The sequence below is a fragment of the Aquarana catesbeiana genome, linkage group LG03, assembly GCF_042186555.1.
Source record: "Aquarana catesbeiana isolate 2022-GZ linkage group LG03, ASM4218655v1, whole genome shotgun sequence".
Taxonomy (NCBI): domain Eukaryota; kingdom Metazoa; phylum Chordata; class Amphibia; order Anura; family Ranidae; genus Aquarana; species Aquarana catesbeiana.
The window spans coordinates 46,662,161-46,679,448 of record NC_133326.1 but is presented as its reverse complement, the minus strand read 5'-3'; the positions used below and the strand labels follow the sequence as shown (position 1 = coordinate 46,679,448).

At 41.8% G+C, this 17,288-nt stretch overlaps 1 protein-coding gene across 1 annotated transcript in view; it reads left to right on the top strand.

Annotated features, from left to right (window-relative positions):
- The window catches only part of ABHD17C (abhydrolase domain containing 17C, depalmitoylase), a 59,222-nt gene extending 50,564 nt beyond the window's left edge, over window positions 1-8,658 (top strand). Inside the window, exons 2-3 of the mRNA XM_073618472.1 lie at window positions 2,723-2,902; window positions 7,132-8,658. Coding sequence (XP_073474573.1) covers window positions 2,723-2,902; window positions 7,132-7,351 — 400 coding nt within the window. The 3' untranslated portion in view covers window positions 7,352-8,658. The remainder of the gene's footprint in view (window positions 1-2,722; window positions 2,903-7,131) is intronic.
- The last annotated feature ends 8,630 nt before the right edge of the window (window positions 8,659-17,288 follow it).

Sequence of the window (17,288 nt, the reverse complement as noted above, 5' to 3'; positions counted from 1 at the left end):
TGACTCCTGCTTGACTTTATGTCTAGAGTTGGAGAACTTGTTCTGTTCATTATCTTCTTCTGTGGTAAGAAGAGAAGGGGAAAGGGAATATATATCATTTTGTACATATTGTCTTCATTATGCTTAGGGATAAAATAACATTTTACAAATAATTTTGCTTTTTGTACACATAACTTTTTTTAATAACTGACTTTTATTAGATTTTATTTAGATTTACCTTCAATAAGGTCTGCCTTATTGAATACAAATTTGAAAGTCTTTAGGTTAGACTTCATATTATATGGTTGTGGTAATCATTGATCGGACATTCCGACAAAATCCATGGATTTTTTCTGACGGATGTTGGCTCAAACTTGTCTTACATACACACAGTCACACAAAGTTGTCAGAAAATCCGATCGTTCTGAACGTGGTGACGTATAACACGTATGTTGGGACTATAAACGGGGCAGTAGCCAATAGCTTTCATCTCTTAATTTATTCTGAGCATGCGTGGCACTTTGTGCGTCGGATTTGTGCACACACGGGTTTTGTTGTCGGAAAATTTTATAGCAAGCTCTCAAACTTTGTGTGTCGGAAATTCCGATGGAAAATGTGTGATCGAGCCCACACATGGTCGAAATTTCCGACAACAAGGTCCTATCACACATTTTCCGTTGGAAAATCCGACCGTGTGTACAGGGCATTAGGCCCCTTTCACACTGGGGCGGTAGGGGGCGTCGGCGGTAAAACAGCGCTATTTTTAGCGCTGTTTTACCACGGTATTCGGCCGCTAGCGGTGCGGTTTTAACCCCCCGCTGGCGGACGAAAGAGGGTTAAAATCCCTCATATAGCGCGGCTATAGCCGCGGTATTACCCCGGTATAGCCGCGCTGTCCCATTGATTTCAATGGTTAGGAGCGGTGAATACACCGCTCCCTCACCGCTCCAAAGATGCGGCTTGCAGGAGTTTTTTTCTTCTCCTGCCAGCGCACCGCTTCAGTGTGAAAGCCCTCGGGCTTTCACACTGAACAAACAGTGGAGGCTGTTTAGGGGCGGTTTGCAGGCGCTATTTTTAGCGCAATAACGCCTGCAAACCGCCCCAGTGTGAAAGGGGCCTTAGAGTGGTCCCAGAATGGAGGGTGGTATGAAAACATTGCGATTACTAGAAGACAATACACCAAAACAAGATTGATTTTGTGTGACTGGCAGGAAAGAAACTGGCAGAAATTTTAAAGTTTTTAGGTCAAAACTAAAACGTTATATTGTGGCTGTATATATCTAGTAAAGTATATTCTTCTGTAGCAGACTGTTAGCATGGCAAGTTATCGGTTCATTTTTCATGCTCTTGTCTTTTGTTAATGGCTAAGGGAACCATTAAATAGAAGTGTAAAGATGTTATTGCTTGGAAATTAAAGTGAGAACAAAGAAAATGGGGTCCATGGAGGAGAGGAGAAAATGTAACCACTGTTGGCAATCGATCCCACAGCTCCATTGAGTTGTAGTCGGGGTTGGAGAACTGGTCTAGTTATGTGGTGGTTTCTATAGATGCTGCACCTTCCACACTTTCAAGAAGTACATTGTGGAGGCAGGCAGTGAGATTTGATCAGTTTGACATCCTGGATCCTTTTATATGTTTTTGTATTTTTTTAATTGGCAGGTTAGGCTTTTTTAGTTTCTTCTTTTTCTACCTCTTAACAGACCGTTTAAAAAGCTGTTTACAGACCTCAGTAGCGCTAGTTGAAATTTACACACACACAAATGAGTCATAGAAATGAATAATAATAAAAGGAAATACTGCAAAAATGGTATGAATTGAAATTGGAGTAATACTAAATGAATAGTGAATAAACCAGGGTGGATAAAAATCGATGATCTAAAAATAAAATCAATTTTTTGATTTGAAATCAAATTTTTTTAGGTTTTTATCACATTCATTTTAATAAAATGCTCTTGGAGTAAAAAATCTATCCAAATATAGTTTTCTATATAAGATACAATAATAATTTAGTTTAGTTTATTCAGCATGAAATTGAGCTTAGTTATGTAGCAATGAGGCTGTATATTCTGCAATATTTAGATTTTTTGTAAACTCATTCAATGAATCCAAGCTGAGATATCATGCACTGCATTGATGCATTCACACAATTTCACAGTAACCATGAGTTAACACAAAGTTCAGGAATAATATTTTATCCATTGTTTTGCAAATCTATGTATAATACAAACTGTATGATTAAGGAGAAATACATCTGTACCAGGCTCTAAGTGTGAGGAGGAAGGGAAAGCAGTAAAAATGAAAGTGAAACCTAAGCAACGTATAAACCTTGTGATCTTTCTGGACATAGCTTGAAGTGCTTTATTCCTCGCTTGAGGAGCAAAATGCCAGCAGGCTGTAAAAGAGACCCAGTTTGGGAATATTTAGTAACCTGACAGCTTATTATTCTAAATGGGGAAACCTTCATTTTGTTTGCGACTATTAAAGATTCTAACTACCAGCAAGAATAAATGCTTACATTTAAGGACCTGTCATTTTAGATTTACATTTTAATGAATTAAAAAAAAAAATTAAACATTAAAGTTAGCCCAATGTTTTTTGTGAAATTTGAAAAAAGATGTTACACAGCGAGAATCGTGATCTTTATTCTAAGGAAAAAAAAATCGTGATTCTCATTTTAGCCAAAATCGTGCAGCTCTAGTGTTAACACATTTTTCATGGAAGTGCCTTTTTTTTATCTCCACAGATATGCTGTCAGCCCTGAGAACATTATCCTGTATGGTCAGAGTATCGGCACCGTTCCTACAGTAGACCTGGCCTCACGCTACGAATGTGCAGCCGTCATACTGCACTCCCCTCTCATGTCTGGACTGCGTGTTGCTTTTCCTGATACAAGGAAGACCTACTGTTTTGATGCCTTTCCCAGGTAAAGGGCCATTGCTTCATTTTTACCAGTGTTGTGTTGGCACTCCCACTGTTTCCCCTCTGCCAACTTCCACCATTTTCAATTCTGTAAGCTGTAGTAGTTTATTCCCATTGGAGAGAGGTTTTGCTAAGGTAAAGTCTACGTTCATTAAAGAAAAAAAAGTAAATGCACATTTTTTTGCAGGTAAATAAATGTACATTTATTTATTTATTTTTTCTTAGAAGTAAGTTGGTACAGGTTTCTGCCCCTACCTCCCATTCAGGCAGACAGTGAATTGTAGGAAGGGCCAATGAACTATGAAAGTACTCATCAGCTTATCGCAGGCGTCATATGACGTCCTCTGCTTCCTGCCGGCATAGGGTGCGCTCATCGCCAGGGACATGCCCGGCAGCCACGTTGTCTGCCGGGCACCCGCGATCCCTCGTGACAGAGCAGGAACCTGGATCTATGTGTGTAAACACACAGATCCACGTCCTGTCGGGAGAGGAGACCGATCATGTGTTCTTAGTATATAGGACCAACGATCGGTCTCCTCCCACAGTTAGAACACATTTAACCCCTTGATCGCCCCCTAGTGTTAACCCCTTCCCTGCCAGTGACATTTATACAGTAATCAGTGGCTATTTATAGCACTGATTGCTGTGTAAATGTCAATGGTTTCAAAAACGTGTCCGATGTGTCCACTGCAATGTCGCAGTCATGATAAAAAATTGCAGATCACCGCCATTACTAGAAAAAAAAAAAAAAATGCCATAAATCAATAACCTATTGTAGGCGCTATAACTTTTGCGCAAACCAATATATATATATATTTTTTTTTTTTTTCAGAATTGTTTATAGCACAAAAAAATATAAACCGTAGAGGTGATCAAATGCCTCCAAAAGAAAGCTCTATTTGTGTGAAAAAAAATGATCAAAATTTCATTTCGGTACAGCGTTGCATGACTGCACAATTGTCATTCAAAGTGTGACAGCGCTGAAAGCTGAAAATTGGCCTGGGCAGGAAGGGGGTGAAAGTGCCCGGTATTGAAGTGGTTAAAGTGGTAGTAAACTCTGCTTGGACACTTGTACCTAAAGATATGCTTAACATAAAGTTTACCTGTAAGTACAAGGAATATCTCCTAAACATGCACCATTTAGGAGATATTCAGTGTCTCTACAGCCAGTGACGTCACCGGCGTATGTGCTCTGAAGGACCGGCATACCCATGCTTTTTTTTTAACAGAGACCTGTGCTGCAGCCGAGACCCCCGCACGCATGTTTGGGAGTGACATCATCGCTGCTCGGCCATTCAAGCGACCGGGGCCCGCGAACCCGGAACCTGATGAAGATGGAAGCCCTGTCTGTGGTGACAGTACACCACTGGACGGCTTTGTCTCAAGGTCTTATGTGGTGCAAACTAGCACATGAGCTTGCAGGGAGAAGATTTTTTGTTTTGTTTTTGTTTTGTTTTGTTTTTTTAGTAAAGTTTACTATCGCTTTAATTCCCACCTAAGCAGTGGTTCTGGCCTGGAATCCAAGGAGCTTCACAGGAATGCAGACACTGATCTGAAGGTTTGTTTTGCACTTGCTGACACCACAGGGACTCCAGTTTGGAAGAGGTTAGGGGCCTGACAGGTTTGTTGCATTGTGTGCTCCTTAGAAAATATTATTTATTTATTTTTTTATCAACTGGAATGCATCTAAAAATAAACTGGTGTATTAGATCTAACATAATCTAATTGATTCGCTATGAACATTCACAAAAAGCATATTTTCCCTAATACATACCAGTTCACTATTTTTAATTATTTTTCGTTTCTAATTAAGGGACAATATATATACAATTTGCATGGAATTCTTTGCATTTTTATTATTAAGCCCCCTGGTTTTGTCAGGATTCAATTATCTGCCGTTTGACAGACTCGATGCTACAGCCGCGGGGAACCGTCCACACACACACTGCTGTTTAAATATTGCCTTCTCCAGAAGTCGGAAGCTGAGTTTGCCAAGGGAATGTTTCCAATTTTCACAAAATGCAAATATTGTTTAGTTGGAGCAAATAAAAAGCAGTGGAAGAAATGTCACCATTAAATAAAGAGTAACTTGGAGCAAAGATAGCCGTCTCCTGTACAGCTTAACTTATTCCTCAACAGATCCATTCCAGCCTGAAAATGATCTTCAACTGTAATTAAAATGGCATTACTCGAGGAGGATATGCCATGAAAGGTTTATTTTTATACCCGGAGTCAACCTATGTATTGGTGAAACTCTGAATGTAAAGAATTTAGACTTTAAGGTTGTTAGCAGAAGAACAAATTAACATTAACATGGTACTTTGTGGATTGGTCTCTATTTGCCAAAATCTTCCACTTTCAAAACCTCATGGCAGACTCCTCTGTTAATCTGTCTGATGGTTTCAGAAAAAAAAAATTCCACTAAAGGCCACGGAACATAAATTGGATCCTTTTCTATACTTGTTTATGTGAACGTTGTTAAATGACATTCATCGGTGAATAATGTAATAGTTTAACTGGCACAGGAACATTTTTAAGCTAAGATTGGATAATGTGCGGCAACCTCTTTACACACAGAGCTAAAGTCTTGTCCAGCAATTCCATGGAAGAAAAATGACGGGTTATTTTGCACCATTCACACCCACATGGCAGCTGAATTCTAGGCACCAACGTTACATAAATGTGCAACAATCCTCACTTCTGTAGTGCCATTAAAAGTTGTGTTCTACTTACCTGCCAGCAGCTCTGGACACAGCCATGGGTCATATGGGCGCTGTCAAAGAGTAAGATTCAGATTAAGCTGCTAACAGTGCCCGTGTGACCCTTTGAATGTGGTATAGATAGGTTCTAAAATAGTCCAGTGTTGAAGTGATTTGACAACCATGGAGGGAGAGCTAGTCAACATTACATTAGACTTTGTCTGCCTTAGAGTGTAAGTCCAGGCAAAAACGAACTCTATACCTGCTCTCTGCCACATTCTAAACCTAATCTATCTAACCTTGTAAAGCAAACATCGCTGTACTTGCCTATTCTGCATCCAATCGGGTCTTGTTTCCAGCGGCTGTGAAATGGCTGGGAATTGACATCACCCATAGACTAAGGCTGGCCATACACTATACAATTTTCTTGTTCAACTTTCCTTTAGATTTACCAAAACCATATAATATGAGGTCAAACCTAAACCCTTTCAATTTGTATGCTATCGGGCAGGCCCTTGCACTACATGGTTGAAGGTAACTCTAAAGGAATTTGAATAAGAAAATTGTATAGTGTATGGCCAGCCTTACTATAGAGCAGGGATATGCAATTAGCGGACCTCAAGCTGTTGCAGAACTAAAAGTCCCATGAGGCATAGCAAGACTCTGACTGCCACAAGCATGACACCCAGAGGCAGAGGCATGATGGGACTTGTAGTTTTGCAACAGCTGGAGGTCCGCTAATTGCATATCCCTGCTATAGAGATTCTGTTGTCGGCTGCCTCTCCTGCACCCGCCTCCACACTGCAGCCAGCGCTGACAGCGGATGCCCGGACTGGACCAGATCGGCTGCAGAATAGATATGCATAGCAATTTTTGCTTTACAGGTTTAGAATGTGTCAGAGAGCAGGTTTAGCATTAGGCTTTGCCTGAACGTCCACTTTAAAGGAGGAATATAACCAAAGCTTTATACTTCTCCTTTGGGTCACAGGAGTGCAGTTCGTTCCGCATTCCTGTGACCCATTTTCAGCCAGCAGTGGACAAAAGTCCCTTGTTGGCTGTCACAGAGCCAGTCCAGGCTCTGAAAGGATCCTGAACATATGCTCAGCATCCATCCAGATTCCTGGACCGGCAGCTGGCTCGACCTCTCAGTAAGCTGCTGAGAAGAGACTAAGCCAGCCACTGCCGCCCCCTCCACCACCCAGCTGTTCAGTGAGCGTGGTGGGGCAGAGCAGAGAACCAGCTCTCTGCTCATGGAGCTCTGAGAACCAAGCGATCAGCGGTGTTTGATTGCTCGATTCTCAGTCTTAGAACTGGTGGGGGACCGATGCTGCATCCACCTAGGCAAGTGTGATCCTTAAAAAATGGTCCCCATTACTGCCATGATGTTCCCATAACCTTGACCATATGTGCAGTATAGTAGATTGTATAATGCTTACTAGGTGTAGCTGAATCCCATATTAAGATTATTGTTCCTTTGTATATTTGTATGTGTTGGGTTCTGCTTCTTAACGCTTTACTCTTCTTTCTTTTGTAGTATTGACAAAATAACCAAGGTCACCTCTCCGGTGCTGATAATCCATGGAACGGAAGATGAAGTGATTGATTTCTCCCATGGCCTGGCAATGTACGAGCGCTGCCCCCGAGCCGTAGAGCCACTCTGGGTGGAAGGGGCAGGGCACAATGACATAGAGCTGTATGCACAATATCTAGAAAGACTAAAGCAGTTCATTTCTCATGAGCTGCCCAACTCCTGAGAGATTCTTCCAGTTTTACCTCAGTTACTGTGAATGGCAGAAGCGACAAGTCTGAGAAGACCTGTCCACTACGGTGCTGGGCATTCTCTTTATCCTGCCCAAAGACACCCTCAGTGGGGTTGAATGATGCTAATCAAGCATCCGGTGGCACCTGTCTTTCTTTATTTTTTATTGTCCATGTGCTATCAGCTGCTGTAACTTAATCTCAGCCTTTAGAAGAGTCCGGGTGGACCTGGAACCTCTTTTTCTAGAGCACACTTTATATTCTGGAACGTGTTTACACATCATCATTTTGAAGGACGCCATTTTACCACAGGTTAACCCAATCGCAATAGCTGTGGGTCAGTCGGCTATGTTTTCTGGATCTGGTGTACAGCCTTACCTGATAATCTGTATCTTCTTTAACTGATGATTTATTCCTTTTCTTTTAACTCGATCAAATCAATTGTATAATGTGGTATCTTGATGGGGCATTCTTCTGATTTGTAATTTCCTTTTTGCTGTTTTTTTTTTCCAAGAAGATATTTATCCACAATAAATTATTTCAAGTTTAATATCATGTAAGAAAACAAACTGAATAGAATTCATAGATCAATAATTTAACTCTAAGACATTCTGAATGCCACTTATGGGATGTTTGTGTAAGCAAAATGTAATGTTAAACTGTAAATGTGAAAATGTATTTCTAGAAGAATGATCGGATTTCATCTGGCTTTCTTTTTTGTGATTCTTAATTTTTTTTCCAAAGCTCTGTTCCTCTTTTCTCTCATGTATGTTTGTTTTTCAACACTAGGATCTATGGTTTTGTCTTGTTCTGTCATTTATCTTTTTCGTTCTTAGGCACAGAAAAGACTGCTCTGGTTTTTTAAAACTACTTTAAAGGGTTTTCTTAAGTTTTTATCCCTAAATTAATTTTTTGCTATTAAGTGATTTTTTTACAATACTTTCTGGGAGAAGAACATTTCTGAAGAAAATTCTAAATCCCCTTTGTAATATCTTTTCCCTTTTTGACACTGGAAAAGCACAAAAATATAAATATATATATGTTTAAAGGGCAACACTACATTCTCTGGTGTGTAAATTGAGTCTTTGCTGGGGGTATAAAGGCTCAGTTGGTCTTTTGGCTGCAGAGACCATAAGGGACTGATTATACAATGCCTCCTGCAATAAAGAGGATTGTAGGCCTGAAATAATAATATACTGTGAGTCTAGGAATTTGTTTTGTCAAATGAACAGAATATGCTCTGATTTGTTTCTTGTTGCTTGAGGACAGTATGTTGGAATAAAGGATGCATGGAACGGAAAAAGTAGAGCGTCTGGACTCTTTATTTCGATCAACCATTTAAAGTAGAACTAAAGGCAAAAGTGTTTTTCTATTTTGGATAGAGTGGCGAGGGATTAGAACACTTGTCAGTTTTTATTGCTGTTTGTGCCCCCTTTAATTTAAGGAGATTCACCCTCTCTATTTGTTCTGTTTACAATTATCGTTGAAAGTAAAAGAAAATCCCAAATTTTGGGTTGTCCCCAGAAAAGTAATAAGGGAAATCTTCCAATGCGGAAACTAGTTCTGGTGACCTGGGTGTCCCCAAAGAATTCCCTTAATTTTCAGAGACTTCCTCTCACTTCTGGTTTGGCTATGAGAAGTGAGGGGAAATCTCTTCAATTGGCTTTTATAACCCTCCCTTGCTCTATCTAAAATGGGGGGAGAAAAAAGTTTTGCCAATAGTTTAACTTTGGCCTGACTTGACATGTACCGTGAGTAACACTATTTCTGCATCAATGAGTGGCGTACACTTGATACTTTGTCTGCTAATAACCCTTACCCCCTTTTGTGTCCAGTTACATTAAAGCCATTTTTTCCCATTTTATGTTTGCTTTTATATAGTGTACAAATATTAATCGTTTGCCGCTCTGCTGGGTGAGCGGCCGCTGTAGGCAAAGTCACGTACTCATACGCCGCTGCCTACTTCTGGGTCTAGGGTGTGCGCTTGCAATGATTCATGGCCGGAACCTGCTAATTGGTTGTGTGCAATCACAGCCCAGAGCTCTTGCGTTGGTAATCAGAGCTCTGTAGGAAGGGAACGATCTGTCAGTTTCTCGTCCCTGCTCAGCAGGGATGAGAAAAAGAGAGATCAGTTAGTAAAAGTAGCACAATTTACACACAATACACATAGGCGCATATTTAAAGGGTAAGTTCACCTTTACAGAAAACTCTGTAAGGTGAACTTGCATAGGTCCCCCTCCTCGCCCCCCTCGGTCCTGCTGACCTGTACCGCCACAATCGCCGGTATATCCGCGTCAGGAGCCCGGGGCTTAGAATTCCTCTGAGGTGAATGTCCAAAACGTCCCTCGTCGGGGGGGGGGGGCGTTTTGGAGCATTCTAATTGGTCAGTGCTGACCAATCAGCAGCCACAGTCCTGGAGCCTGGGGGGGGGGGTGCGAGGAGGGGTTCCTGTGTAAGTTCACCTAACAGATTTTTCTGTAAAGGTGAAGTTACACTTTAACAACCCTTGATCGCCCTCGATGTTAACCCCTTCCCAGCCAGTGTCATTAGTACAGTGAAAGTGTATAGTATTATCATTGATCAATGTATTGATGTCAATGGCAGTTGGTCTATTTCTCCCCAGCATCCTGGTCAGATTGACCGCCGCACTATTACAGTCCCATTATAAGGGATTGCTGCTATTAGTATATTAAAAAAAAAAAATTCCAATGTATGTATGTGTGTGTATATATATATATATATATATATATATATATATATGTATATGTGTATATATGTGTGTGTATGTATGTATGTGTATATATATATATATATATATATATATATATATATATATATATATATATATATATATATACCATAGTTTATAGACACTATAACTTTTACGCAAAACAATCAATATAAACTTATTGGGATTTTTTTGATTTTTTTTTGTAGCAGAATACATTTTGGCCAACATTTTATGAAGAAATTAGCTTTTTTACATTTTTTCTTGGATATGTTTTATAGCAGAAAGTTAAAATATATATATATATATATATATATATATATATATATATATATAATTTTTTTTTTCCATTTATATCACAAAAAAATTAAAACAGTGGTGACCAAATACCACCAAAACAAAGCTCTATTTATGTAAAAATAATTATACAAATTGCATTTGGGTACATCGTTGTATGACCGTGCAATTACCAGTTAAAGTAGCGCAGTGTCGAATAGCAAAAAAATGGCCTGGTCATGAAGGGGGTAAAATCTTCCAGAGCTGAAGTGATTAAAGTATATATCCAGTCGGAAGAGAACTAGACTTAAAAGTGCTCTCTCACCCCTCCTTACACCTATCCTGACTAACCTGTTTAAGTCCGCCGCAGTCCAGTTACGTGATCTGATTCCACTGTCAGCCAAGTAACACTGACAACAGATGGGCCATAGGAGCCTTTGGGTGACATCACAGCTTCCAGAATTCACAGCCATTGTTGAGCTCGCTCGCTTCTCTCCCCTGCAGCCACCGCTGAGTAACCCAGACGATCACGTGACCGGAGCAGGCTAAAAATAGGCAAGTATATACATTTTTCTTGTACGGGTTAGTCAGCATAGGTGTTAGGAGAAGGGAAAGAGAATTTTTAAACTAATTTTTCCAGCTTCATGCATTTTTGCAGAGGTGTACAGCTATGAGTTTACTAATAATTTTCAGGGGTTTTTTTTCCTGATTTTTAATAAGGCCCCTTTCACACTGGGTCGTTTTGCAGGCGCTATTGCGCTAAAAATATTGCCTGAAAACTGACCTTAAACAGCCACTTCTGTGTCTCCAGGGTGAAAGCCCGAGGGCTTTCACACTGGAGCGATGCGCTGACAGGACGCTGAAAAAAGTCCTGCTAGCAGCATCTTTGGAGCAGTGTATACACCGCTGCTGCCCATTGAAATCAATGGGGCAGCGCGGCTATACCTCTGCGGAGGCACTTTGCGGTGGTTTTTAACTCTTTCTCGGCTGCTAGCGGGGGGTAAAACCTCCCCGCTAGTGGCCGAATACCACTGTTAAAACTACGGTAAAGCTTTACCGCCGACGCACCTCCCGCCCCAGTGTGAAAGGGGGCCTAACACTAAAATATAATCTCCGGATAAGATGACACGCCTGTACAGTATTGTCTACATTTGGAGAATTGAGGTGTTACTTTGCATGCAATAGCAGAGAGAGATGTCAAAGTACTTCTACAGAATATGACTGATGTTTTAACCGTTTGCGGACCAGCCGCTGCAGTTCTACTGCGGCAGGTTGGCTCCGCTGCGCAAAATCACGTAACTGTACGTGATCTCGCGAGGTCCGGATAGCAGGCGCGTGTGCCCGCCGTGAGTCCGACCACGGGTCCAGCAGATTCGATGTCCACGGGGAAACCTGAGATTGTCTCACGGAGAAGAAGAACGGGGAAATGCTGATGTAAACAAGCATTTCCCCGTTCTGCCTAGTGACAGGACACTGATCACAGCTCCCTGTAATCGGGATCAGTGTCGTGTCACACATAGCCCAGCCCCCCCATAGTTAGAACACATCCCTAGGACACACTTAACCCCTACAGCACCCCCTCCTGATTAACCCCTTCTTGCCAGTCTCATTTACACAGTAATCAGTGCATTTTTAATCGCACTGATCGCTGTATAAATGTAAATGGTCCCAAAATAGTGCCAAAAGTGTCCGATCTGTCCGCCATAATGTCACAGTCACGATAAAAATCGCTGATCGCTGCCATTACTAGTAAAAAAAAGATTCCCTATTTTGTAGACGCTATAACTTTTGCGCAAACCAATCAAATGCTTATTGCGATTTATTTATTTATTTATTTTACCAAAAATATGTAGAAGAATACATATCGGCCTAAACTGAGTAAAATAAATGTTTTTTATATTTTTGGGGGGGATATTTATTATAGCAAAAAGTAAAAAATATTGCTTTTTTTTCAAAATTGCCGCTGTTTTTTTGTTTATAGCGCAAAAAAGTAAAAACTGCAGCGGTGATCAAATACCACCAAAAGAAAGCTCTATTTTTGTGGAAAAAAGGACGTCAATTTTGTTTGGGAGCCACGTCGTACAACCGTGCAATTGTCAGTTACAGCGACGCAGTGCCGAATCGCAAAAAGTGCTTTTGTCAGGAAGGGGACAAATCCTTCCAGGGCTAAAGTGGTTGATGCAAAAATGCCTCAAAGTGCTCCAAATTGTACTGAATGTGAACTGTACACATGTGCTGCATTTCCCTAAAAATACTGCTCGCTGCATAAAGTTCCCCATAAACTAAGCCTGGAAATACACAGCGCATGTAGATTATAGACATTTAGACTAACATTAAGCATGGGGCATTACATGAAGCCCACCAGCTTGCAATTGTTCTTTAGCTGGTTGGTCAAAAAGACACAGTGCAGTGCTATACATTTTCTAAATATTATTTGTACTCGTTCAAACTGAAATAATGGCCATTGGAATTTGAAACGTATTTAGGCTTTATTCTTGACATACAGATGAGATATTCTGGATAAAACAGGGTTTCATCCTTTGTTCCAACAAATGAGACAAGGAAAATAAAATGGGTTAATTGCCTGATTGGCAAAGCAGGAAGTTTGCGAAGGAAAATGAGACCTTGTAAGAGATTTTTTTTTTTTTAATTGGCACAAGGAACTTAGCCTATTGCCAGAAGTCTAGACCAGTGTTTCTCAACCTTTTTATCAGTCAAGGCACCCATTAAAAGTTCTGCACAATCTCGAGGCATCCTTTTATAAGTGGGAAGGCTGACGGCAGGTCAGCCTGAATTTGTAGGAGGAGTCGGGCTGTGTCGTGGACGGTCGACAGGCATAATTTCCGGGCGACTTGCTGATGCTTCTGGGTTTTGTTTCAACAGGAAGGTCATGTCACTGCAGTGGGCGCCGCTTCTCCCCGCTCTTTTGTTCAGGGCTACGGATATGGGGAGGGGCAGAGCTAGGTCCGCTCACATCTTGGTGTATCATGGACAGAGGGCCAGTAGGTGATCCTCTACTCCTCTATAGGAAGATATAGATCATAGAGTGCTACGCTTACTGTGTGTCTCTTGTACTCCTCTATGGCCCTCCAGTCCTGGTGATCTCCTCCGGTCCCCGGTTCATCTGGTTTGGTTTTGATCAGCAGTAGTCCTCCTGATGCTGATCTCCCCCCAGTCCAGTTATGGTGATGATCAGCAGTTACTCCCCCATTGTGTCCTGAATGGGTGCTGGCTGCAGGTGTGGGGGTCTCTGCTGGACCCTGGCACCTCGGCAGGTAATTTGCTCGGGTTACAGGTATCAGGTGGGGGGACTACAGGCAGGGGAGGGGACGCCACATCTTGGTGTGCCATTGGGGTGGGGGGTGGGGGGCTGTATTGGGCAGAGCAAGGTCCGCTCTGTATGGCTCAGGAGCAGCCTGCATCCGGCCACGGGATACCTGGGGGTGGCTTTAAGTGCAAGAGTACCTCCCAGTACTCAGCACCTAGGCACTCCACACACCTAGCATGGCTCAGGGGGTCACATGTGCACGCACTGCATCTGGACCATCCCCATCCAAGCTCATGCCATTTACCACTTCTCCTTGTTTGGCTGTGGTTTCAGATACAGGAAAAAATAAAATAAAACATCCTCACACTGTTGGTAGGTTGTTTGTTTTGGTGTTAGGTGGGGAGTCATGCAATCGGCCTCATACGGTCTATATCCCCCTGTTTCAGGTACTCTTACTGCAGTTTATGACTCTAAGCATCTTACATAAACTGCATCTCACACATATCTGTTTATATTTCAGGTTCTGGTTGGAGTGTGTATGTGATCAGCCAATCAGTGTTCAGTTAGTGAGCTCAGTGAGTGTCATGCATTCAGTTATACATGGTTCGCGTTTCTCAGATCAACATTTCTTGTGTGTTCACGTTAGAGCACACGCTTCCCCACGGTGACGGTCGCATGGGTGTTAGGCAGAGGCAGGACACTGGGCGGGGTTTGGTATGGGTCATTGGAGGTTGTTGTGGGGTTGTGTTGATAGAGCCTTACTGGGTCACAGTGTCCATGTTCACATGAGGTGGGTGTTGTTGCAGCAATATGGGTTTTATACTTTTTGAGGTCCTCAGAGCATGGCTTGTTGCCGCAGTTATTGGTTGGTTGCTTGAGCCTCAGTTAGCATATATGGGATTTCGGGGGCAGCGCTGCTTACCACCTTAGTCCTACTGTCGACACGTTATAGGTGGGGGCAGTAACTTTTTTTTTTTTTTTTTTTATTATTGACATATTGGTCAGGCAACGCACTGGCACCTTTGCTGCCATTGTGCAATGTGCTGGGTGTTCAGTGTGTTCCTGCGTCTTTAAGGAGGGTTGGGCTCCCTCCAGTTATCTGCCCTTCATCTATCCATTAGAATACATGTGCTTCCACTGTGGAGAATCTTCAAAGTTAGAGTTAGGGTCTGCAGCATTCAGGGTGCCTTGCCGTGGCCTGCAACTTATGCATGTATTTGCAAATGTGTGCAACTAAACCCCTGTTTTTAACACATACTGTTAGGTTAATTTGGCTGGTCGCAGGCTGGTTGGTAAGTTGAGCTTGGAAATTCTTTGGTTTTATTTGACATGCGTTGCCCTTCCAGTGCTCCTTGCTGTGAAGACTAGTTATAGGTGGGGGCAGTGACCTTTTTTTTTTTTTTGTACATGTGATCATTTCTTCATGTATTAGGCCTTACAGAGTTCTACCCCTGTGGGGTCACTCATCACGTTTATGGGTGCTAACAGATTGAGATGTTTGTTATTAGACGTTCTCATACGGTTCATGTTACGTTTTCATGCATCATAACATTTCACCACTCGTATAGTTGCCAGACACGTCTTCAGGTTTTCCTTAGGCCTAAGCTACTTTTTAATTTGCCCGCCATTACTCAGGTTGCTCGGCCTCTGTATTTCAGGGGGTTGACACGTTTTCAGTCCTACTCATACGCTGCAATTCAGGGTTGGCCTCGGTCACCAGGTACAGGCCTTAAAGGATAAGAGTCATCAGTGATACACCTCCATCTCTATATACATATACAAAAAAAGAAGAGAGTTGCCCTGGGACCTTAAATGAGGTGGTCACAGTTAGCCACTGAGGAACAAGAGTAATAGCAGTATAAATGTTTATTAAAATGAATGTACATACATGGATAATATAGCATATTAGCTCAGCCAATGGATTTGCACATAATGAAGAGAATAAATAAAGTTGATACAAACGTTATACAATGCAGTATATACAAATGCACGCATCAGAAAACCCGACGCGCGTTTCGCAAGATCATTGCTCGCTCATCAGGGGTGGATGCGGATGAAATGTATCTGAATAGACAAAAAGATGTGTCACAGTGGTAAATGTAAGAACAGTGGCAGAATGGGCCAGAGCAAAACGGCCCAATACTTACCAATGAATGAAACCAGAGTTTCCATCGCTGAACCCCCAAATGGATGGCAGCAGCCAGAGTCTGGCACGGGAGCTGAGGGGGAGAAGACGGACATGGGTACCCCCAGGGGGGATGACAGGCAGCAGACATGGCATAGGTGAAGGTGAATGGTCCTAATTGTCTCAGTATGTAGCTTGATAGATGTATATGTCTCAATGATTTGCCAAATTTAGTAAGATGAACATCAAGTTATATAATGTAATAATATTTTTGTATGAGAGCGTGTGTACTCTACCATAAGTATATATATATATCAAGCTTTACTAAATAAACAGAGTAGACAAAGTTGTACAATTATTTGTATAGAAACATATGTGGACTAACCTGATCCATTAATGGAGCAGACATAGAGACCATGGGTAAGAAAGTAAATCCTGAAAAAATTTGTTTTTCTGGGGAATAAAAGGAGGAAAAAATGTGTAAAAAGCCGTGTTATAAATGAAACAAAAAAGTGCAGGGAATGCAGATGAGTGCTGGGGTGGGGAGAGTGTATTTACCTTGATATACAAACAGCTGAACAGCAAAGGAAATCTCTGTGGTGTGCATAGTATTGGTGAGTGAAGGAAGTGATCTCAGCCACGTCTCACCTCTGACTTAAACCCCCGAAAGGGTCCGGTCCACTCCGCCCCCAACGCCATGCGAGGATGGAATGGTGCGCTGACACCGGGGCGTCAGCTGCCAATGGGAGCACGCATGCGCAGTGGACTCCCGCCCATCCAACTCTCTTTTTTTTTTGTAAAGGATAAGAGAGGAAATCCTAGGTCAAAGGTAAGTTATGGTTGCTTTTGATGTACTATTCTTACTCAGAATTCGTTACTTTTGGTTTGCCACTTACCGCTGTCTCATTGTCATTTCCATACTTGGTACATGTTTTATCTTCACGTTTTAAGGTCACGGCATTCACCACTGCAGTATTACATATCACGTTTATAGGTAACAACGGGTTGAAGTGATCATTTCTAATTGACTTGTGCGGTGGCAAGTCTCCTCACCCGTTTCTCATACAGTAGAGGTTAGCCTGTTTTCATACGTTGTTGTCATTGCACTATTCACATTTGATCTGACATTCCTTCAGGTTCATAGGCCTGAGTTTACTTTTTTAATTGGCCTGCTTCACCCCAGGTTACTCGGCCTCTGTAATTCATGTGGTGAACCCTTTCTTAGTCTTATAACGCATACTTCATTTTCCCCTAACATCAGGTACATTGTCATTGTGTACATGGTTATATCTTCACACTGTAGGTATTACGGCAACACTCCACTGCAGGTTTACCTATCACGTTTATGGGTACTAACAGGTTGAGATGATCCTTTCTATTTGACTTGTGCAGTGGCAAGTCTCCTCATATGGCTTACGTTACGTTTTCATACATCATGACATTTCACTACTCATATTACTTGCCTGACACGATTGAAAGCGAGAGGATGAGATTATAACGGTGCTCAAATCGAATCTATATCAAAGATATATAATT